Consider the following 25773-nt stretch of genomic DNA (forward strand, 5'->3'; position numbering starts at 1 on the left):
TATGAATTCCAGATTAACAACACAAACATTGCATTCTTATTCCACAAAAACAAAAGTTTAGGCAACTGTATCCTTATAGTATTCACATCTTATAAAAATAATTAATTATTCAGAAGCATTATGAATATCTGATTGCAAACAACAGTGCTTAATTGTTTTATAAAAGAAGAAACATTTACATGTTTAAACAATGCGAACAAAATGTGTGTATCTTTTTTCTGATATTCATCATATTTTACGAAAAACCGTCTAACCTGATTTACAAAAAGTACTAAAAAAACAATGGCAGTTCATGTATTCATTAGAATTGTTGCACTCTTATTTAACACCAAAATAAGTGTAAGTATCTATATCCTTAGCCTAATCACAATTTATATGAAAAAAAGCAACTCATCTAGAGGCATTTGAAATGACTGACTAAATATAAAAGTTCATTTATTTTCATATAAAGGAAGAAATATGGCCATTTGTAAACAATTCAAACAAAATGTTACTAACTTATCATATTTTAGGACAAAAAACTGAAAACAATGACAGATTTACATTAAAATAAAGAAAAAAATATAAACGCTTAATCAACACAAACAAAGCTTTAATTATCTTTACTGTTATATCATTTACATTTTGTGAAACTAATTTACCTAGTGACATTAAAATGCATGACTGCTTAATAGGGTACTAATTTCAAATGATATCAGTTTATCTCTTTTAAGTGGTATAGAAACATTCTGAGCATGCTATTATTCTGCTATAATGTAATTTATTTAGCAGAAAATTAAAAGAACCAATGATGGTGAAATCAGAAATATCGCATTAAAAGTCATTTATATATTTGTGTCTTATGTTATTGTGACAAGTTGGATACACATTTTCAGGGAATAGGGTTTTCTAAGAGGTCCATGTTTATCGCATGTAAATACTGCGTAGTTCGTTTCACATAAGAAGTTAAATGAGATAGGTATTCGCCGATCCGTGCATACAATTAGTTGACTGATCGATCAATGACGGTTGTCACAATAACTACCAGATAAATTCTGTGAGATGAGTCAAATAAGCTTCATTGTATCGATCAACGATCAGTCATTGATAAGTCAAGTTCGCGTCACCGATTGTTCACCGAATAGTAAGTTTACGTCAAACAGTAACACCTAAGGTTTCAAGTAAAGTATACATTATTTAGATGTTTTCATCAAATAACAGAAATCATTATTCTGATTAGTTACATTTTCAAACAGAGACCAAATAAATTTCCTCGTTTGTTCTCAACCATTCAAGTTTAAAGTTTAATTTCATTTCCAATTCTGCTCAGATTATGATACAAAACTGTAAGCAGGTAATTAAATTTATCACAAATATGACAAATGAACGTTCATATCCGGGATAATTCCACAGAAAAAAACACAAAAATGTGAAACATTACAGCTCACCGTATGTTTTTGAGCAAAAACCTATACCTTATGAAAATATTCAGTGGAGATACAAGGATTATAATGTGGTACGCCAGACGCAATCTTTGTTTAAATCATGCTCCTAGTTGCAGTTCCATTCAAATACAAAATTGAAGGGCATTTTGAAGTAAATATTACAAAAAAATTAGACCTACAGTTGGATGCAGACCAGGCATAACATAAAGTAAACACACGTTAACGCCGCGTGCATATATTTCATGTGTTAACTCCAATTTTCGCTTTACCAGTAAACGCGCGTTTATTACAATTGCGTCAACGCGGTCAAAATGGAAATGTCTTATGTCTACTCGAGTAAATCTGCGTTAACTCTGTGTCCGTTTAGTATGTAGTAAACACGCGTTTTCTACAGATTTTACATCTTTACATGTACGTGCACTTAGAAAACACGCGTTTACTATTCCCGTTACCTATTTCTGGAAATTATAAATATACTTTTTTTCTGGCTTATTGTAATATTCATTTATTGTAAATGATAGATACATAAAATATCGTTAAAAAATATTTTCAGAAATTATTGGATAAGTAAATTCTGCAAAACTTAAAAAAAAGAAAGTTTTATATGTTAACAACAATATTCATTACGGTAGATTTAACTAAGCAATGTTTCAAGACTTGAAATAAAACAGACGACATAATTGATCTATGAAACTTTGTTTTCAGACAATACACTTATTTAAAAAATATTTGCTGTAGTTCATGGTTTACTGAATTTAAGAATGATTTAGTTGATCGACATTTATATATACGATGTATAATGTCAATTTTATTACACCTGTTCATCCCTGCAGACATAAGGAATTGTTTTTATAAAAAAAAAATCGTTGCAATGATTCCTTCCCTTTTATGTCACACAACCCATCCAAAGATATAAAAAGAGAATTCATCCCACCAGTACAATTATATAAAAAGACAATTTTTATTTTTATTGTTATACATATAATTAACCGTACACTCAAAGAGCTTTCAATTTGTGTAAAAATGTCCCTCATTAGGTACCAAAAGAACAGAATGTTCATGCTGTAACATAATAGTTTTACCAAGGTTATAATACTGACACTTTATATTGATGCAACAACACATTCAATTTAATTTCTTCATTTTTATGTCTAACAATCCAGGTAAAAAAAAAAAAGTACTCAAATATGAGGCCACTACAAGAATATTATTAAAAATAAGAAATGTTGTCACTTTTTATTGTTACTGACATAAATAATAGTTACCGTAGACCTATAGAGCTCTCGATTTGTGTAAAACTATTCATCCTTAGGGACAAGAAGAACAGAAATTTAATGCCGTTGTATAATATTTTCACAAAATGGAAAATATTGGCACCTTCTTTTATTTTTGCAACAACACTTTGTGCAATCATAAACTTAAATGTCTTCACTTTTATGTCTTACAATGCATTCTGAGGTATAAAAAGTACTCAATTAAAAGGGCAGTACTAGAATATTAATAAAAAAAAATAAATATTGTCACTTTTTATTGTTATCAACATAAATATTAGTAACCGTATACCTATAGAGCTCTTAATTTGTGTAAAACTATTCATTCTAAGGGACAAAAAAAAACAGAATTATAATGCCGTTGTATAACATTCTAACAAAATGGAAAATATTAGCACTTTTTTTTTATGCGACGACAAATTTTGCAATTATAAACTTAATTTTTTCCACTTTTATGTCTAACAATCCATCCTGAGGTATAAAAAGTACTCAATTGTCAGGCCAGTACTAGAATATTAATAAAAAAAAAATATTTTCACTTTTTATTGTTCGACATAAATGTTAGTAACCATAGACTCATAGAGTTCTCAATTTGTGTAAAACTGTTCATCCTTAGGGACAAAAAGAACAGAATTTTAATGGTGTTGTTTAATATTCTAACAAAATGGAAAATATTAGCACTTTTTTTTTATGCAACAACAATTTTTGCAATTATAAACTTAAATATTTTCACTTTTATGTCTAACAATCCATACTGAGGTACAAAAAGCACTCAATTATTAGGCTAGTACAAGAATATTAATTAAAAAGTTGTTCTGATGTTCTGATGTTCTGAAGTTTTACAATTTTAAAATTAAATTTCATCACTTTCATGTCTAATTATCCATTCTGAGATATAAAAAATACTCAATTATCAGGCTTATTATATTTCAAATTTGAGATGAATCCTTTGAGAAATAAAAAAGTTATAAGCATTTTTATTTTGTCCTATAATTTTTAACGTTTCTCAGGTCACGTTTTCGCAAGTTTTTCAAATATTTTTTTTTTTTTTTCTTTTATTTAAATATCAAATGATGAAATCTTATTATATTCAAATTTGAGATAAATCCTATTATAAATAAAAAAGATTATTAGCATTTTCATATTGGTCCTGTCATTGGTCCAGTCATAAATGTTACCCACAATGCAGTAGTAAACGTGCGTTAACGTTTTACAAAAAATTAAAGACGCACATTTTTCACGTTAACGCGGAAGTAAAGGCGAAAGTAAACGCCCGTTTGCTTTTTATGTCTACTACAATTTTTGAGTTAACGCAGAGTTAACGCGGCGTTACATAAAGTGATCGCGAGTAAACGCCACGTTAACTTTTTCCGTGCGTCTACATGTAATGCTTGGTCTGCACCCAACTGTATACGGCCAAGGTCATCTATGCCTCGATGTAAAAAGTCTTCAGAGCTTTGAATACACTTTGTAAACAGTTAATTTATAAAATGACTGTATCAATAATATTTCTTTTCAAAACAAAAGTGCTGTCTATTGGACTGGTGATACTTTAAGAAACGAAATGTCCACCACAGTCGCATAAAGCAGTTTATTGCAAAAACACCAGGACACCTGTATTATAATTAGGTAAAACATGCACGCGATTTGTTTACAAAATACTAATCGACTATTAAGTGTAAAAATGGCATTAAATGTCTGCGAAAAGCATGATCATATACTGTGTTACCTCTAGATTTCGATAAGATATATGACCATACGTGTTATGGATAACAATACCTATATAAATAACAAGCATGGTATGATTACCAAAGAGACAACAATCTACTACAGATCAAATGAAGAGGATGATCATATACTGTGTTAACTATAGATTTCGATAAGATATATGACCATACGTGTTATGGATAACAATACCTATATAAATAACAAGGTGTGGTATGATTACAAAAGAGACAACAATCCACTAGTGATGAAACGAAAAGCATGATCATATACTGTGCTTTACTATAGATTTCGATAAGATATATGACCATACGTGTTATGGATAACAATACCTATATAAATAACAAGGTGTGGTATGATTACCAAACACACAACAATCCACTAGAGATGAAACGAAAAGCATGATCATATACTGTGCTTAACTATAGATTTCGATAAGATATATGACCATACGTGTTAAGGGTAACAATACCTATATAAATAACAAGGTGTGGTATGATTACAAAAGAGATTTCAATCCACTAGTGATCAAATGAAGAGGATGTTTAGTTACGTATTAAATGTTTGAAACAAAATGAATGTTATTCATTCCAAAGGTAAATGGTGACCTTTAAGATTATTTTTATTCAGGAAAAAACATACGTTTACATGGATCGTTTGTATATTTATGAGCATTATATACGACATAACTATATCAACTATAACTATAGTAAGGACATTGTCTTCTATTTATCATCATTTGAATGGTTATTTATATATGCGAGGGCAAACTCACAGTAAGGCATTCAAATTTTCAAAAGAAGGCCAAAGCTAAGATGCGGTAACGGTATGATTGTCTACGGGTTGACTCTGTATGGACACTAAGGCCTTGAAACTAGACCATAAAAAAATGTTTCATTCTTCAAAAACGTTGGTGTAGTGTTTACGTCGTACGAATACAATGTCGTTGGTTGCTTTGCTGGCCAGCACGAACACACCACGCTTTCCGAATACGTGTGGTTATTTCAAATACAAATATTTTATCTTGTGGAAATAAACTTTGAAAACGATAATACCAATTGATTCAACATGACAAAAATGCATAAGCTGTATGTGTTTAGCATAAGAAAAGGTTGATCAGACAATTGTCAAGTTAAAATTTAGGATATATTTGAAAAATAAGTTACAAAAAACAAAACTCTTAAGAAAACCTTTTCATTATTTACGTGGATACATTTATCTGAATGTTCACCTGTATTTGATTTGACATTTGATAGAAACGTGTGAAATAATCTTAAAAGTGTAAAAAAAACTGTTTTAATTACAATACGATCTCAATATTACCTTCTCCTTTTAAAAGTATTTATTTGATCAATACGCATATGATGTGAGGCATTCGTTCTGCCTGACATTTTACATTGACTAAATCGAAAGGGTTGTTACTTATGGCGTATGTATTATGTTAAGAATGACAATATCTCTATGATTCTCATTAACGAAAAGGTTGTATTTTTACTTCTATGTAATTGCGTCTTTATCTATTGAAAATTTTATATTTTCCTAATTTTAATAAAAATACAAAATTTACTGTATACTTATCTGTTTAGTACAAAACACTTACTATGGACTGAAAAATAAAAATAAAAATAGTTTAAATAAATATAAAAAAAAAAACACCACTTCATCAATTAAAAAAAAATATGATCAATATATTGTTTTGAAGTGTTTATGGCTTTAAAATTGAAACTGCATTTTCTTAGACGTGATAGCTAATAAAGAGAAATAAATATATTCAGATTAGTGTTAAAGAAGACAATAATATATCGTTTAATTTCATTATTTTATAATGTAATTTTGGAAAAATAGAGGTGCAATACCACCAAATCATAGTACGTCATATCCCGTGCATACGAAAAAGGGTCGAAAAAATATACCCTTGACTTTTATAATTTTAGGAAATTAATCCTACATTTCATTGCAGTGAAAAACTTCTGAGTCATCAATATATATGTTTCAAAGCACCATCCTTATTTTATTTGGTGTTTCTAAAATATTTTGGAAACTTGAAGTAACATGGTTACTAGAGCTTATAAACAAAAAAGAAAATGGTAGACATTTGATTGGTTAACTTACAGTGATGGTTATTATTTTATAGGCAATGAAAAGTTATGTGAAATTTTGTCTGCAGTACTGAATAGGATAAAACTTTACTCATGCTAAGTATTTCTTTATTTGAAACAAAGATAAATTCTGCACAATTTTTTGAAAAGTGCAAATTTAACAAAGAATAATAGGGGAAGGTAAATGGTAGTATTACACCTAAAGACATCTAACAATTAATATCGCATTTGTTTACATATGATTTATGAAGCCCAATGCATAAAAAACAACAACATTGAAATATTTTAGAAGTTACAAGGAAAACAAACAATCATTATATAGAGATAAACTTTAGACTTTATCAATTAAATTAACACATCAATTGCTTATGTATCATGCTTTCATTCTACATTGTGTACGCACGTATCACAGTATACTTATCTGTTTTGTAAATAACACTTACTGGCGGCTGAAAAAATAACATTAATACAAGTTTAATATCTGGAAAAAATATGTTAAGCTACTCACAATACAAAACATCACAATCTCAAAAACATCAATGCATAAAATAGAGTATATATATTGTTGTAAAAGAAGTGCAGATGTCTGTCTAGTTAAATTAATCATATCAACACAGACCTCGGAAAGGATAGTATGTGTAAAGGAAGAGTATAAGGTATGCTCGAGTTTTAAAGTTGTTTCCTGATTTTAGAGAAATTAAGTCATTTAAAGTCGTCGTTACATTTGATTTGATATGCTTGTTGAAGCTTACATAATTCAGTACTTCAATAACTAAATAATTACATTTGTTTATTAGTTGTTAGCAAGTTGTAAGCTTGATACTTAGATATAGCAAATTGAATAATGATAAAAAAGAGTAAATTTTATTTTAGTAACTTTCCTCTTCCAAAATCACTCAATGCGAACAATATCTAGATTGAAAAATATTAAACTGATGCTCAAATTTCATTAATTCAATAAGGAGAGGCAAACTTTAGACTTTATCAATTAAAATAACACATCAATTGCTTATGTATCATGCTTTCATTCCACATTTTGTACGCACGTATCACAGTATACTTATCTGTTTTGTAAATAACACTTACTTCCTGAAAAATAATAGTAATACAAGTTTAATATCTGGAAAAAATATGTTAAGCTACTCACGATACAAAACATCATAATATCAAAAACATCAAATGCATACAATTTATAAAATATAGTAAAAATATTGTTGTAAAAGAAGTGCAGATGTCTGTCCAGTTAAATTGATCATATCAACGCAGAACTCAGAAAGGGTAGTATGTGTTCAGGAACACTATAAGGTATGCTCGATTTTTATAGTTGTAAACTGATTTCAGAGAAATTAAGCCATTTAAAGTCGTCGTTACATTTGATTTGATATGCTTGTTGAAGCTTACAGAATTTTGTACTTCAATATCTAAATAATTACATTTGTTTAATAGTTGTTAGCAAGTTGTAAGCTTGATACTTAGAGATAGCAAATTGAATTGTGATAAAACAGAGTAAATTTCGTTTTAGTAATTTCCACTTTCAAAATCACTCAATGTGAACAATATCTAGATTGAAACATATTTAACTGATGCTCAAATTTCATTAATTCAATAAGGAGAGGCAAATCAAGCAAAAAACACAACTCGGGAATTCGCATGATCTCCAACAGGAGCTAGTCGGCGTGCGTCAATGGGACAAATGATACCTGACATGCATGCATCACTTGCAATGCCAGTCCATACTTAGTCAAAACGTCACTATCGGGAATACGACACAATCGGTAAATGTAAAGACCAGACAACTGTTCTTATATACAAAGCTCTAAGACAACCAAAATATGTCGTTAGTTAGTTTAGAACCATCGTGATTGTAACTGTGAACTTCTGTAATGTCGAATCAGTATGTTAGTGCTGAGAAATTGAAAGTTGAAATTGTTTGTCACAGATTCTAGATTGTGTCAATTTTGAAAAATAAAATCAAGATATAAAGCAGATCTGCTACTTTCGGTAAATGAGGTGTAAGCACTCGCAGAAATGTGGGTTATTGAATTACAAAACATCGTCGATATTTCCGATTGTGGAATGAAAGAACTTTGCAAGGTGTTTTTTATCATTGTCTTTTTAGATGATTTTGAAAATAAAGTTATGCCTAAGGTGCTTATAGTTGGATTAGACATACACAGCAAGAGGTGCAAATCCTGCAATGTTCTCCTGTGTTTTACAAAGACATGTGACATTTAAGCAAAACAACGGAATGACCGTAGTTATTTTATTTTCCTAAGTTTTGTGCTCGAGCACCATCTGATATACAAACAAAGAGATGTCATATGATTGCCAATAAAAACAAACTATTTAAATGACGTGGATAAAAAATATAGGTCGCTGTAAGGCCTTTAACAATGATAAAACCTATTCCCCATAGCCAGTTATACAATGAATATTCAACTTGTAAAACCAGGTTTATACGTGTGCAACACATCTCACAATTTTACTTTTTTCACGAACTTTATGATTGCTTCATTAGATATGTGGGTTTTTTTATTCATATAAAAAGCAAGGATTGTTTTGTTATTGAATAATACCAGCCGAGAGATTAAAAACAAAAAGTTAGTTAAAAACGCTTTTTGTCAATTATTTTTTTGGCAAACAAATGCTAAAAAAATTTAGAAACAAAAGCGGACAACTTAAACTTGAACTCATGATCCATCCCTAATAAAATAAAATAAAACAACGTTACCTAGTTCATTTATATGATTTTTAGGTTAAAAACAACTATATATTTGGTTTTTTTCACGGTTTGATTGAGAAGAAAAAGTTTGATTTAGAAGAAAAACCATGGTTATGAAATACAAATAATTACACCATAGCTAACACAATTCTATATTAATATTCTTGTAATGGTTAGAAAATACATCAAATAACACCATTACAAACTTAATACCAATTTCATATTGTATTTTTAGAAATTTAACTGTGACGTCACTTTTTGTGGCGTTGACACTTCAGTGTGAAGCACAGTTCATTATTCTATTGTGCTGTATTTGTGTTCTGTCGTAAATAAATTTTAGGTGTTCGTTGTTATTCTGTGGTTTACATGATGAAATGGACTATTATATTATTATTTATGTATTTTTCTGTCCTGAATGTTCTTGCATTTATTTGTACTTTATTCCTGTCACTTGTCATTTTAGCGGATTTCTTAACATTACTTTATAAGCGGGATGTTTAGCTAGCCATAAAACCAGGTTCAACCCACCATTTTTTCTTAAAATTTCCTGTACCAAGTCACATAGATATAAGAAGATGTGGTATGAGTGCCAATGAGACAACTCTCCATCCAAGTGAAAATTTATAAAAGTAAACTATTATAGGTCACAGTACGGTCTTCAACACGGAGCCTTGGCTCACACCGAACAGTAAGCTATAAAGGGCCCCAACAAATTACTAGTGTAAAACCATTCAAACGGGAAAACCAACGGTCTAATCTATATAAAAAACGAGAAACGAGAAACACTTACGAACCACACCAACAAGCGACAACTTCTGAACATCAGATTCCTGACTTAGAACAGGTGCACATAGTCCGTTTTTATGTATGTTGGCGTTTGTTTTTATAGCAGTTCAAAGTTTCTGTTGTTTTTTTTTTTCCTCTTATAGTCGATGTGTTTCCCTGACTTTTGGTTTGTGATCCGGATTTGTTTTCGCTTAATCGATTTATGACTATTAAACAGCGGTATACTACTATTGCCTTTATTTACGGTAAACTTGGACTTCACTAGTGTAATTATTTCCCTTGATTGTTCCTTTTTTGTAGAATTAAAATATTGATACAGGTGAAGAGGAAACATTTGATATATATGTATGTATTATTGCAAATGTTAAGACGACACATGACAATTTAGAATATTGATAATGTTCCAAACAAGGCAACACTGCGTTTTGTTTAAAATTTCATATCAAGTATTTCTGAATGTATTGCAGACATGTTGACGACATGATGAAAAACAACATCGGTCTGACAATTAAATTGGAAAACGTATAACATGCGGTTTATATCGACTTATTCAGATGCGATCCTAGTTTTCTTGTTCATTACCAGTATACTAGATGTCAATTCTTCATTTTTTTTAAAAGACATTTTATACAAGATACAAGGGGGCACTGGAAAATGCAACAAAAACAAACAACACCTTTTAAAAAAAATATACGATAAAACGACAAACAACAATAACAAAACTATACAAAGAAAACTAAGACCTAGCATCCGTCTTGTTGGTCCATTGTAAGTCTTTTGTGGTAAAATAGGAAATATTGTTGTTATGACAAGTGGAACATATTCAGAGTTATATGGAATACAAATATTTCAAACATGTCAACCAAACTATGATCGCGTCCACAAAGCCATTTAAGGCATGCAACAATGATCGCGTACGAAAAGTCATTTAACATGTTTAAGGGATGCCACTAACATTAGTATTTAGATTCAATGTTTTCTGTGTTATCAGTAACCCTCTATCATGAAAGTCATGATTTAGTTAGTAAATGCCTGGTTGAAATAAGATAACAGAGGGAACGGAATCTAACAAAACCTAGTCAAACACCTCAACATTGAATTGAATGACCGGAGCACATAAACAAATCTGAATCATGATAATATATACCTTTATCATAAAGGTTTTGTATCAAAGATGTATGTATTTAATGGTCATTGTTAAATATTTTGCCTATAGTAACGGGGTTTCTATTATCCGAACGAGCATAGTGTTTAAATATATTTCAAAACCATGTCTGTAGTAAATGACTGTTTTGACTATTTGTCACTTACAATAAACGTAAATAATACTTACACAGCAGATCTCTTTTCCTTTCTGAAAGACGAAACAGATCAATGGTGTCAGTTTCACATGTATAAGTGACAGATTCCCAAACAAATATACTGATAGATGTGTTGTCGTTTACTCAGATAGCATTTCCAAAGCAAAACAGATGGTTTCGAATACAAATGTGGTTGATATACTTCAGTATACCACCTATTGTTGAATTATATTGTGAGTTGACCACTCAAAATCGTTATGGACAAAGATAACATTATTATGATAACATTAACGGCATTACATTTTCTGCATCAAACAAGAATTTTGTTTTGCATGCACACGTATAAAAATTGCGGTTTTTATCCAACGCAATCATAGGTTTGAACGTTGTTTTCAATTATAGACTTGTTTATATTTTTTCGTTTGGGCTTGTATTATATTTGCCTTTGGGTTTATATGATCTGTTCATTCTATTTTGACTCCTCAGAATTCAAGAGTCTATCATAAATTGAGGCAAATAGTATGACTTTCCAAACACCGTTTCTATTCATAACATCATTGAAGAGAAATTAGTATTTAATTTATAATTAAGATCCATTTATTACATCGGTGATCCGTTTATTTGGCAATCGCCAATGGCAGTAAGCAGGGTTTAAGAACATTTGTTCGTTTTGTTAAAATATACTTTATCAATTTCTTGGTTTTTTCGAAATTGTTGTTTGTGCTGTATTTAGACCCCTCTAACAAGAATTTTGTTTTGCATGCACACGTATAAAAAATGCGGTTTTTATCCAACGAAATCATAGGTTTGAACGTTGTTTTCAATTTAGACTTGTTTATATTTTTTCGTTTGGGCTTGTATTATATTTGCCTTTGGGTTTATATGATCCGTTCATCCTATTTTGACTCCTCAAAATTCTAGAGTCTATCCTAAATTAGGGTAAATCGTATGATTTTCCAAATACCGTTTCGATTCTTAACATCACTGAAGAGACATTAATTGTCGAAATCCGGATATGGTGTACAAAAACCTTTGCACCTTTGTTTGCGGTATACCATCTTTTTCGCAAGTTTATTGTTTTCTGTTTAGTATTTAATTTATAATTAAGATCCATTTATTACATCGGTGATCCGTTTATTTGGCAATCGCAAATGCCAGTAAGCAGGGTTTAATAACATTTGTTGTCCGATCTGTTAGTCAAATGCGTTTTGTTAAAATATACTTTTCACTTTTTTGGTCTTTTGGAAAATGTTGTTTGTCCTGTATTTAGACCCCTCTAACAAGACTTTTGTATTGCATGCACACGTATAAAAATTGCGGTTTTTATCCAACGCAATCATAGGTTTGAACGTTGTTTTCAATTTTGACTTGTTTATATTTTTTCGTTTGGGCTTGTATTATATTTGCCTTTGGGTTTATAAGATCCGTTCATCCTATTTTGACTCCTCAAATTTCAAGAGTCTATCCATAATTGAGGTAAATTTTATGACTTTCCAAATACCGTTTCGATCCCTAACATCACTGAAGAGACATTTATTGTCAAAATCCGGATATGGTGTACAATTTTTTGCACCTCATATTTGTTGTATACCATCTTTTCTACAAGTTCATTGTTTTCTGTTTGGTATTAAATTAATATTAAGATCCATTTTGTTTAAGATCTGGTGATCAATTTATTTGGCAATCGCCAATGGCAGTCAGCAGGGGTTAAGAACATCAGTTGTTCGACCTGTTAGTCTAATGCGTTTTGTTAAAATATACTTTTTCACTTTTTTCGATCTTTTGGAAATTGTTGTTTTTGCTGTATTTAGACCCCTCTACCAAGAAATTTGTTTTACATGCACACGTATAAAAATTGCGGTTTTTATCCAACGCAATCATAGGTTTGAACGTTGTTTTCAATTTAGACTTTATATATATATATATATATACATAATTACTCTAAATACCAGCACAACAATGTTAAATCTGCAAATTTGCGGAAGCAACATTTTTGTTCTTCCCTCGCCGGAATTCGAACTCATGTTAATGGGATATCGTGACAACACCACCTGCACTGTGTCCAGCGTTCTAGACTACAGGGCCACCTAGACTGAACTAAACATTCAGCTTTCGGTGGCCTAGTGTTACATTTCCTCGTCAGTAGAATTTAGAGTTGTAACACAGTACATGATATATTAGGCATGAAGATGGAATTGATTGCAGATTAGCTAAATTATCTGTCGTAAAGGATCGTAAGATGTAGTCACAGAAATAATTATTTGGTAAGAACGTCTAAAGAAGTAACAACTTTATAACAGATCCATCTATACCAGTGAAGGAGCTGCACGGCTGAAAACACATATCATATTCATAATTACTCTAAATATCAACACAACAATGTTAAATCAGCAAATTTGCGAAGGCAAATTTTTGTTCTTCCCTCGCCGGGATTCGAACTCATGCTATTGGGATATCGTGACAACACCGCCTGAGCTGTGTCCAGTGCTCTAGACCACAAATATATATATATGTATAAGTGTTGATGAATATGGTGTTGATGATTATATTATGTTTATTGTGAAATTTCAGTTTCAATGCTATATTAAATACATTTTGGATTTCAAAATTGTTGTTCAAATTTCTAGCAAAGGGGAATAGCTGTTGTTAAAAAAGTTCCTAAATTGATAAAATACAATAGATAGATACAGACATATGTTGGTTAAGACTTGGTCGAGTATGGTTCAGACTAGGTCGAGTATTGTTCAGACTAGGTCGAGCATTGTTCAGACTTGATCGAGAATAGTTCAGACTACGCTCGAGTAATATCAAGTAAGTTTCACACCAAGTCAGACTGGTCGAGTAAAAATCAGTACAGTCGAGTAAAGCTATAGGCCATTTCAGATTTTTTCTGGTTTGTAGTGTATGTTGCTAATATACTATAGATATACATATTTACGTCATGTCCATATACAAAATATTAAGGAACTTACCCACACCCATCACATCTGTACAGGTATTTTCCTTCCTCTTTTGGTTTCGTATCCTGTACGTAATCACTGTAAAAAACAACACAATTAATTAAAATAAAATTAAACTCTTTTAAAGTTGACGATATAAATACAAGGTAGCAATGAATTAATGACATTCTTATCTATATCCAAAATCCTTATAGACCTATTTCTGCTTTGCATATACTTTTCCCTCCTTTTCCCCGTCTTTCTTACAGCAAAAAACCGCATGAACTGATGAAGTCTTTAGATTAAACAATATGCAGAACAGTTTAATTGAAGAAGCTATATATAAATGCAATAGTAGTATACCGCTACTCAATAGTCATAAATCGATTTAACTGAAACAAATCCGGATCACAAACCAATACTGAGGAATACACATCAACCATAAGAGGAAACAAAACGGAACAACAGAAACACTGAACTGTCACAAAAACAAACGCCAACATACATAAAAACGGACCATGTGATACCAATTGCCTTATTCCTGACTTGGTACAGGACATTTTAAGAAAAAATGAAGGGTTGAACCTGGTTTTATGGGTAGCCAAACCTCCTGCTTATATATCAATGTTAAAAATACCGCTAAAATGCAACATTACGTGACAGGAATACAGTACAAATACATGCAAGAACATTCAGTACAGAAAAATGCATATTCAAACAATACAATAGCCCATCCCAACATGTACACAACAGAATAACAACAAACATCTAAGATTAATTTACCACAGAACACAAATACAGCACAATAGAATAATGCACTGTGCGTCACACGAATGTATCAAGGCCACAACAAGTGACGTCACAGGTAAATTTCTAAAAATACAATATGAAATTGGGATTAAGTTAGTGATGGTGTTATTTGATGTATTTACTAACCATCACAAGAATATTAATATCAAAATGTATTAATTACGATTATTCCAAACATTATAAAATTAACTGGTAGTGGTCTGTTAAGTTCATTCAATGATAATATACAAACAAAACAATTTTACTAACTTCCTTCGCTATTCGTGAATGTTACTGCTAAAGTCGTTGACCCCATTATCAACAGTCGATTGTGAATGTGACTGCTAAAGTCGTTGACCACTTTATCAACAGTCGATTGTGAATGTGAATGCTAAAGTCGTTGAACCCTTTTTTACAGTCGATTGTGAATGTGACTGCTAAAGTCATTCACCCCTTCATTAACAGTCGATTTTGAATGTGACTGCTGAAGTCTAGACACATTTATCAACAGTCGATTGTGAATGTGACTGCTGAAGTCTTTGACCTCTTTATCAACAGTCGATTGTGAATGTTACTGCTGAAGTCGTTGAACCCTTCAGCAAACAGTCGATTTTAAATTATCTTGTGAATCGAGAATATTTTAAAAAGAGGTGGAAAATATCAAAGAGGACATTCAAACTCATACGTCGAAGACATACGGGGAACACTATGGCAAATAATGAAAATTGACGAAAGGACAAACAACAGTTAACATAAAACTACATATACACAATTTAAAGAAGACTGCGTAACATGACTTGATAATGTCTTTTGAAAACAGTATAGTGTCCTTAGCTTATATAATGCACAATTGCCTTACTAGTGCGGATAATTATGATGAATGCCTGTTACATTCAATATCATGGTTATATCGTAAATTTAAAGTATCAATAGGTTCTAAATCTTTAACTAGACAAGCAGAAACATTTTAACGAGCAGTATATTTACGAAAATCAAATACAACCTAATTTTAAAGCTATGGAAAATAAATTACGATATACGTTTGCACATCATTATCTGTATTAATTACTTAAACGCAATCCTACTCGAGTTAGTGCTTGCTAACGTATGCAACGCATTACAAATGACATTGTAGAAGATGTAAATCAAGCAAAACAAAATATCTTAAAACAAAGTGTGAGTTGGTGATATATGTATCAAGAAAATTAAGCAAATACGGCTTAAAAAAACTGCTACTTAGGAACAATGTAATGAAGATAAGTACATACATGTAACTAGTAAATGTGTCAACAGTAAAACGGTGCACAATATAAGAAACAAATTTACCCAGAATCATGGAGAGAGGGGCTTCATTTCGTAAAAAAAAATAATTAAGGATTACATGAAGATAATGTGTAATTCACTTAAACATTTGACGAAAAGTTTACATTGTTTAAAGCGTAAATTTAACACTGTAAAATATCCAACATATTGCCCTACCTCTTTGTTTTAGGTACTTCTTTCTCTCTGTTTCCGATATGTTGTGTACGTACTCCACTGTCAAAATAAAAATGAAGTATTTACATATGATTCCTTAAATGCATAATATCAAAACAAAACATTTTAAAAATGAGGAAAACAGATATTCTGTGACAGTTTGAAAACAAGTATTCCTGAATAACTTCATACGTTTACGTAGTGTCGAGTGCATTGTTTATACAATTTAAAATGTGCATTGTCATAGACCACATGTCTATTTACTAGAGTCCATTGTTATTCCATTATAAACTATACATTGTTAATGACCACATCTTTTTATTGAATGAATTGTCTCCCCTGCGTCTGTCATGAGATTCAATTCAGAAATACATTGATATTCAAAAACGAATATTAATTATGCAAAAATACATGTCACTTTCAAATAATGGAGTTATTTTAAAGCATGTATTACGACTGCAGAATGCAGTCTACAAAACAACACTCTTCTCAGGTATTTCAGTGGATTTACCTTATTTTGAAGATGCCAAACAGTTGTTTGATGTCGTTATCTGTTACAGGCTTAGCAGTATACTGTATGTTCGGAAATTCGGGTATAGGCTCTATTGTCAGCTTTGCAATGTCATCTGTAAGCTTCTGTAACGACTGTAACAATTTGCCATCGTTTCGTGTCTTGTCGAGTTCATATTTCTTCTTTTCTAAGTCGCTTCCCGCCTTCAAATCTATTTTAGTATCTGCTATGATGTTTGTCAATTTGTCCTTTTCCTTCCTGGATTGATCCTTGACCAATGCAATCATCTGTGTGATACATGTATCAATCATAGCCTTTATCTTTGTACCTTCTTCTGTAATAGCTTTGACTACTCCTTCAACCTTCACATCAAATGCCTTTAAACCTTCTTCCATCGTTTTAATGTTTTGAGTTGCCTCATGTACCTTACTACGCAGGTCTTTTGTATTCTTCTCCTTCATCTGTGTTATGTTGTCCATAAGCTTTGAAAAGGCATGCCCTGTGTGACTGCCAGTCACACAACTACTGCACACTACTAAATTACATGTTTTGCATACAAAACTTACGTCTTCGTTGTGTTCCTTACATTTCGATTTACCTTCCGGGATAATGTCCGAGGAAGACTGAAACTGGTGATTCTTTGTTACTTTCTGTCTTTTATGAAAGGTTCTACAATTTTCACAAAAGTATTGTTCACACTCTAAGCAATATTGGGATCCATAGGCACTGACACAAATTTCACAAGTTTTAGAGGCTGCCTGTGCCATTTTGTCGCGTATCGTCCTCAATGTATAATACACAGGTAAGGTAAAAAACCAATGACAACAACGTTCTACATTTAAATCAAATAATGGTTATATACGTATGTCGTGCATTTAAAGGTAGAACTGTAAAACATAAAACTTAAGTTCTAATTTGAATATATTATGAATATTTTACATATAAGACTTCATTTTATTGACTACTGTATAATTGGCTAGTGTACGGTTTTACTGATGATATTGGTTATTGACCTGGATTATTGACTTGGTATTTATAATTTAGATAAAAAAAAAAAGAAGTATAACATTATCCTAATAATGAAAAGAGTATGTTTAGATATCACACTATGGGAAATAGTATATTGTAAGTAAGATGTGTACGAGATTCTAAAAAGATTTAGGTCCATCAACATACTTTACATAGCATAAGTTTTTTTTGTTCGTGAGTCCAGGTGTTTTCATTTTTATTTGTTTATATTTGTAATAAACTCTACAGTCTAATTAAATCATATCTGCTCAAAAAATGATTAATTGAAATGGATTTACGGTTGATATTACTGTTATATTAGCCGTTGCCAAATATAAAATTGAGAGAAAAACACGATACATATGAGGGTCACAAACACTTCTTACAGATAACAAAGAGCATAGTCTGGAGTTATTTTTAACGGATTCGAAATATCCAAATAACTATTTTGAAGTTGCCACCATAAATTGTCATCAAACTTTGAAACGTACCTATACACATGATATGAAAAAAAGTGGATATTCATACACGTTTATGAGTAAATGTATACCATAATTCTCATTTACGAATGAGTTAATATATGAAACGAATTAATTGGCTAGCTTATTTATAACTTGTCGAGAGTGACACTTTAGATGTTTCAGGAGGGTTAGCAGTTCTGGCTACACGGTTAGCACCTTTGAATCCAAGCTACATGTAAGATCAATGCTTTAAAAATAAGGAAAAGATACCAAGTATAATCATTTAACAGTAATTCAATAAACAATGACAACACTGCATGGTAAACAATGAAAACGACCAAATAAACAAATATCACTAACAGCACATTATATAGAACAATAAAGATTTAGCAAAACGAACCGTACGAGAAACCCGAGGTGAAATACTAGTATAATTGCAATCTCAGTTTGAAGTTATTCACTTCCGGTGGAAGTTGTAAAGAAGGCATTATTATAATATTAAATGTAGATTCATAACATTGATGTTTTGTTTTATAGACTAAAAGGAAACTAATTATTATTCTAATGATTGCTTTAAAGGTCAACAGTTGGAAGGTTAATTAAGATAGTTCATCTACAGTTATCACTAGCCTATCAACATTGTTGATGTAAGCTCGAAACCCGCTTCGGTAAGACAAGTTTGACGCCTGTCTTAATTGACTCTGAATGCTGCGGCTCCCCACCCACCCAACCATCAAAACCTGACGGCCGTGGTTAAGCCAGAAGTGATATGCTGATCACCTCCTTTCAATTCAATAATTGTATATAACACAGAACAAATAAAAACCTGTGCATCTTCTAAAACAAATAAAAGTCTTCCAGGTCTATAATTATATATATATTCGTCTAAATAACAGCCCAACAATGTTAGATCTGTAAATTTGCGGAAGCAAATATTTTGTTCTTTACTGGCCGGGATTCAAACTCATGCTACTGAGATATCGTGGCACCAAATCGTCTTGCACTATGTCCGGCGCGCTAGACCACTCGACCATCTAGGCTCAATAAAAAATCAAGCTTTCGGTGGCCGGGTGTTACCTTTCCTCCTCAGTTTTTTTATCTAGCGTCGTAACACAGTACATGATATATAGGCAAAAAGATGGAATATTACAGATCAGCTGAATTATCTATCTTAGAGGACCTTACAAATTAATGACGGATTCAGTCACAAAAATAACTATATTATAAGTACGTCTGAAACAGTGACAACTCTACGACAGATTGTATCCATCGGATCACCAGTGATGGTGATACAAGGCTGAAAACACATTATGTATATATAATTCGTTTAAAAAACAGCCCAACAATGTTAGATCTGTTAATTTGCGGAAGCAAATTTTTGTTCTTCTCTCGCCGGGATTCGAACTCATATATAAATATTAACAAATCAGATACACATTCATTAAAGTCCTATTCATGTAAATGAAATCATAATATATCTTAAGATTTAAAATCTATTCAAGTGTGTTATTACAAACACAAATTGCAGGCTAAAATAGATGAAACGTTGTGCATTTTTTTATGTATTTTATTGCAATAGTGTATGTTATCATACTGGAGGAATACAATCTGGAGGATTTAAAGAGGCTTAATGTGTGTATCAGCAGAATCAGCAGAAACAGTATAATGTTTTTAAACATAGAATAATTCATGTGCTAAATTATACATCAACGTTATCTAGTACGCCATTAAAATTTGTTATTACACACACATTATCAGGTAAAATTTACAACAACCTGTAGTTATACCTTGCGTTTTTTAAATGGCAAATCTAATTAAAAAACCGCTAATGGATTTAGGTCAAAATAATTTACAAAATACACAGTTCGACGTTTACCAGATATAATCAGGAATAACTTGTAGCCTGCATTCCCTTTATGTTCAAAATTATAGTTATTGATTCATTCCATTATTTCACAAGGTGTTTCTGTTTAGTAAATAAAACTATTAATTAACAAAATATTTCGACTGAAGATATGAATTAAGAAAAAGTCAACTAGTCATTTATGATATAACAAAGACCGCCATGATATGCACTATATTAATGTCAATGGTAACGAAAGAAGATACCGAGACTTGAGGAATCAAATGTAGAAATTATAGTAAATAAAATTATTTGAAAATTAAAAAAAGATACTTAACTGCTATTTAATAGCCAAGGTTTTCAAAAGTTGCATATCCTATTATGCAGTGGTAAAAACTATATAACATGTAACGATGGATACGTTTAAAATGCAAACAAAATAGTCTATAGATATAATGTTCGGTTCAGATTGTAGTCGTCGACTGAATCAATTCACTTTTTCGAGTGTAGACCATTCTTCATAGAGTGAAATTACATGCAACCGAATCGATTTACTCTTTTAAAATACGTAATACTATCATTTGTGACTGACATTTCAGTAAATTAACGCAAATGAAAGGATCTGATTCGTGTCTTGATGTTAAACTCGATATTGACACAAATTGATACTTTATGACAAACGTGATGATTTCAACTTTCCGATTACGAACTTCCTATTTCTCAGCAGTACAAACCCTCTACTCTAACGTATGTTCTTTTTTTTTTACAAATTTCTATTGATACTTTACAACGTGATCGTTCTTACTCGCAATATGCTGCCATGCAAATACACAGTAAGTCAAAATGTTACATTTGGGAATAGGACATCATTGGCTAATTTACAGATCGGACCACTCTTCTGTGTTTAAAGATTAAAGAACGTGAAAATATGATGAAGGTAAATCCAGAAAAGCGCTTCGGACGCATGAAATTATTAATCGTGTTGTTTTCAATGTTTACTAATGAATTGAGACAAATACAAAACGTATCGGTCAATCAAATTGTCATTGTGGCCGTAAATCTTATATTGTTTCGGTTTCAGTCGTCCATCCTCATAACTTTGTCTAACTAATTTGTGTGCAATGATCACATCATTATAAATGACGTCTATCAATGTTAACATACAAGCGTGTAACATATTCATTGTGATATCTAAGCAATAACCGATGGAACAAAATTGATGTCGCTGCTGAAAAATGTTAAGTTGGCATTTTGAAAGAAATATGTAAGGCGTTTTTTACATGTTTTCTACATGCCTATCTTAAGCAAAGAATAAAAAGGAATTTGAAGATCAAATTAAGAGCTTTTAGATTTTGTTCATGCCGGTATCTTGATACGATTACTGTGTGATTGAGAAACTTTTGGATGGTGACATAATATCAATCAACTAAACGACATTTCATCCTATGATGACCCATTCTTTTGACGCCGAGCAGTCTAAATTTTGTTTTAACTCAGAAAAGCAACACATGCCAACTGTTAATCTTTTAGCTTGTTGTGGCTGTGAATCGAACCAACGACCTCCGTACTCGAAGCGAATATTATACCTAGTGACCAGCGAGGCGGTAGTGTAAAAAGGAACAACAGGGTAGTAATGTCATTATACCCTCCGGTGTTGAGGCATGGCAAAGAAATTGTTTAACAACAGAAAAAAACAAAAATATTAAAACAGTACATAGCGAACATAAGACTAAGCAACCAGTACCAACACAAGCTTCATAGACAAATTAACAGGTATTGTGTTACCATTATAACCTTGTCGAAGTTGTTAAGAATGTTCTTTTCAAATATAAGATGCTTATGCAGGCCAATTTAGTTAATTATTATTCTAATGTTTGCTCTGAAGATTAAAAGTTGGAAGGTGCATTGTTGGCCGACTGGTTTAGAAACTTCATAAACAGTGATAACTCGCTTTGGCAAGACGAATGCGACGCCTCTTTAAGTTGACTAGGGCTGCTAGTTTTCCTTGTTCTCTTTGCGTTAGGCAATGCAGTTTCGCCATTGTTTAGTCAAGAGTGATCATATGGCGTTAAACAGAAGCCAAATTTGAAACAATCAGAGGTTGTACCAGCAATACTTTAATACATTTTGCACTGATTTCTTTATCAACATTTGGACAAATTTGACTTAACTTACATTATTTGAAGCATGTTAACATACATTACATTTATTAATCTATTAATGTATATATAACCATAGACATAAATTCTTTAATCATATATACCTCCTGTCAGTCAATTTATAATTGTAGACAAAAATAATTTTTAAACCTGTATATTTCCTTTCTGTTTTATAATTGAATATATAAACAGAACAAATAAAAGCGTGTTAAGTCAGTATACCTTCTTTTGGTCCTTTAATAGAATATATAAACAGAACAAATAATATTCGTTACGCCTGTATACCTCATTTAAGTTCTATAGTCGAATATATAAACAGAACAAAAACAATCGTTAAGCCTGTATACACCCTTTCAGTTCTATTTGTGTATATTTATAACGGAACAAAAACTAATTCTTTAAACGTAACAAGTCCCATTCATATTAAATAAAATCATATGAAAACGTAGGTTTTGAAATCAGTTCAAATGGTTTTAAACTAAAAATCACTTATTATAACTTGCTAGGTAAACTATTGTTAATTTGTGTGTGACTGTTAATGCATGCAATTGCAAAGTTGCAAGTTTAAACTGTAAAAAGAAAATGTGGATGCATTACATGGAATTCGTGTATTTATCAGCATTAATGAAACATAAACCAGATTGTTTGTTAAATCGTACATCACCATAAAAAGTACAATTTATCGAAACACTCTGTACGGTAGGACTTACATCAAGATGTATTGTACACAGCGCTTTTTGTTAATATTCAGTTCAATTAAAATATATAAAAAAAAATATATAAAAACAATTCCAAGATAAATTCAAAAAGTGGGAAGTCAATAAAAACTGACAGAACGAAACGACAGTATCAACTAACAGTTGAACGGCAAACGCCTGAATCTGACAGATAGAGGTCAATTTGTCGACAAAAAAAGTACCCGTATGTAAAATGTTTACGCCCACAAACAGCGCCACCTATAATTTTTTCTACGGCGTCTTTGAGAACGATGTTCCGTTCTGTAGTAAATTAAAACATTAAATTAAGTAAAACATAGAAAAGTAAGTGTATAAAACTAATTAAAAGATATATTTGCACATGACTGGTTGTGCATGATACGCTGGCAATGTGCGCAATGTCCTTTAATCCAAGATTCAAAATTAGTTTGTTTCCTATGTCAAAATGGCGGATTCCAATGTTTACATTTTTCCATCGATTTGAGAGCTGACACAAATTCGTATCCAATCATTAATTTGCATATTATGTACTGTGTAGGGTAGCTTATCCAATGGGATTTACTGTTATAAAGTGGCTATACGTTACCATCCATCGTTACAAAAGTGCCATGTGTTTTGTGTGTATAGCTCAGGAATGATGTGTATTCAATATTTACGGTAAATAATCAATGTTATGTTCATTATATTTCCATGCATACACAAGTCATAACAGCAAATGCATTTTTTATAGAACTTATTAGGTAAACAGACATGTTTAACTGTCTGCTTTAGCAAAAATTCGTGTAAATAAACCCGATGGGTCGTTTTGAATATTCAAGCACAGCAGACAAACACGTGGTAGATTATTGATGTTTGTTTACCTAAATTGCACGCTGTTGTTACTAAATACTTAGAAATAACCATTATCGTGTTATTATTGTTTAACAGCAGATAAAATTAAATTTACAATTGCATTTACTACTTTCAAGAGTTATATAATACACCTTGCCTAAGAAATATGTCTAGCTAGGTCCAGGGACCTCCTTTACTAGGTCCTTTAAAAAAGAGGCTGTAATAATGTACATGATGTAAATTACCATATTTGCATTCCAGCATTTTTTTGCATTTGATATATTTCATATACATGTACATGTATGTACATAGAGAACAATAGAGTAAATGAACATACATGGGTTTAATTCCCACCCTAGGTATTAATGTTAATACTCATTAGAGGTTGGAGCAAATAGGGCTGATTGCAATATAGGGCTGATTGCAATTGACCATAATGTAGTGTCTAAAAATGCTGATTGATGTGGCCAAGTCCTCAACATCCTTTTTTCTAAGTATACAGCAGCTCCTTTAAGGATAGTAAGGGAACACTTTACATATAGTCCAGTGGCTAAGTCCTGTCTTTTTTGTCTCTATTGTTTCCTTATTTATATTATTATATTTCTTATATTCTCTTGTACATGTAGTAAGCTAAAAAGCTATCATTGCTCTTTTTCCTCATCTGCCTGATAACAATGAAATGTATTCATTGTTGATGTCTGTAAAGTGACTTATAATTTAACTGCTAACAGACATTTGGACTCTGGTGGATAGTTTCTATACTGTTATCTCATTGGCAATCATACCACATCTCTTTATTTTAGTACAGGTTAAGTATTTAAAGTAAGTGACTAACAAACATTAAATCATTTGAAAGAAAAATTCTGCAATGATTTCAGTTTACATATATCAACAGTAAAATTTGGTTGTATAAATTGTGTCATTATGTTTATGATGACCACTGTAATTGTGAACTGCCATGACTGTCTTGTACAAAAAATATTTGAATAGGTTCCCTAATGAATAGTATATAGATGTTTGAAAAAACAAATGTATGTACTAGTTCCAGATCTATCAATTCAAAAATAATTGATGTTTTTTTTTAATTAATTGAATAATAACAACTTATTGCAATAATCATGATAATCATGATATTAAAATACAAACTAGCATTCTTATATGTGATACATATATAACTTAATGCAGCTTATTCTGAAATTGTAAGGTATGTCATAAAAAAGAGATTTTTTGTAAAAGTTACCAAAATTGTCTGTATTTCAACCACATTTAGGCCTAGGAACCTTAAATTTTTAAGTGTAGAGGTTGACAAGCTAAGTCATGACTGTAAATTCAGATATTATCATGAGGTTTTTATTAAAGTAAATAATGCGATTAAATTGATTATCTCAATAAAAAGAACTCTCATTCTGATTTGATACTATGAGATTTTTTCTGATATCAGAAAAATAAATATCTCATTGTTGTCCATTCTTCAAAAAATTTCTGAACATACTGTACATGTATTTAAGTCAGTTTTTTTTTTGTCTGAGACTACTATAGCATAAGAAGTGACCAATCTCTATGTTAATTGTTATAGTAGTCTCAGGTTTTTGTTTTGTAGTTCAATTGACTATGCATTTTAGAGCAGTTAAATATGAATTTGGATTAAATTTGAAGTTGATTCTGTATATTTTATGACATAATAACACTCTTTTATTTAAACAAAGCATTTT

General features: G+C 31.2%; 1 protein-coding gene and 1 long non-coding RNA gene across 2 annotated transcripts in view; both read right to left on the reverse strand.

Annotated features, from left to right (window-relative positions):
• The window catches only part of LOC127731813 (uncharacterized), a 434253-nt gene extending 416547 nt beyond the window's left edge, over window positions 1-17706 (reverse strand). Inside the window, exon 1 of the mRNA XM_052240653.1 lies at window positions 17044-17706. Coding sequence (XP_052096613.1) covers window positions 17044-17522 — 479 coding nt within the window. The 5' untranslated portion in view covers window positions 17523-17706. The remainder of the gene's footprint in view (window positions 1-17043) is intronic.
• On the reverse strand, window positions 11360-15122 carry LOC127731643 (uncharacterized). Its single transcript, XR_007995659.1, has 3 exons — window positions 15051-15122; window positions 14301-14366; window positions 11360-11381 (listed from the first exon to the last, which is right to left on the reverse strand). It is a non-coding gene; the product is annotated as an uncharacterized LOC127731643 (long non-coding RNA).
• Window positions 17707-25773: the final 8067 nt, after the last annotated feature.

This window comes from Mytilus californianus, unplaced genomic scaffold (genome assembly GCF_021869535.1).
Source record: "Mytilus californianus isolate M0D057914Y unplaced genomic scaffold, xbMytCali1.0.p SCAF_20, whole genome shotgun sequence".
Lineage (NCBI taxonomy): Eukaryota > Metazoa > Mollusca > Bivalvia > Mytilida > Mytilidae > Mytilus > Mytilus californianus.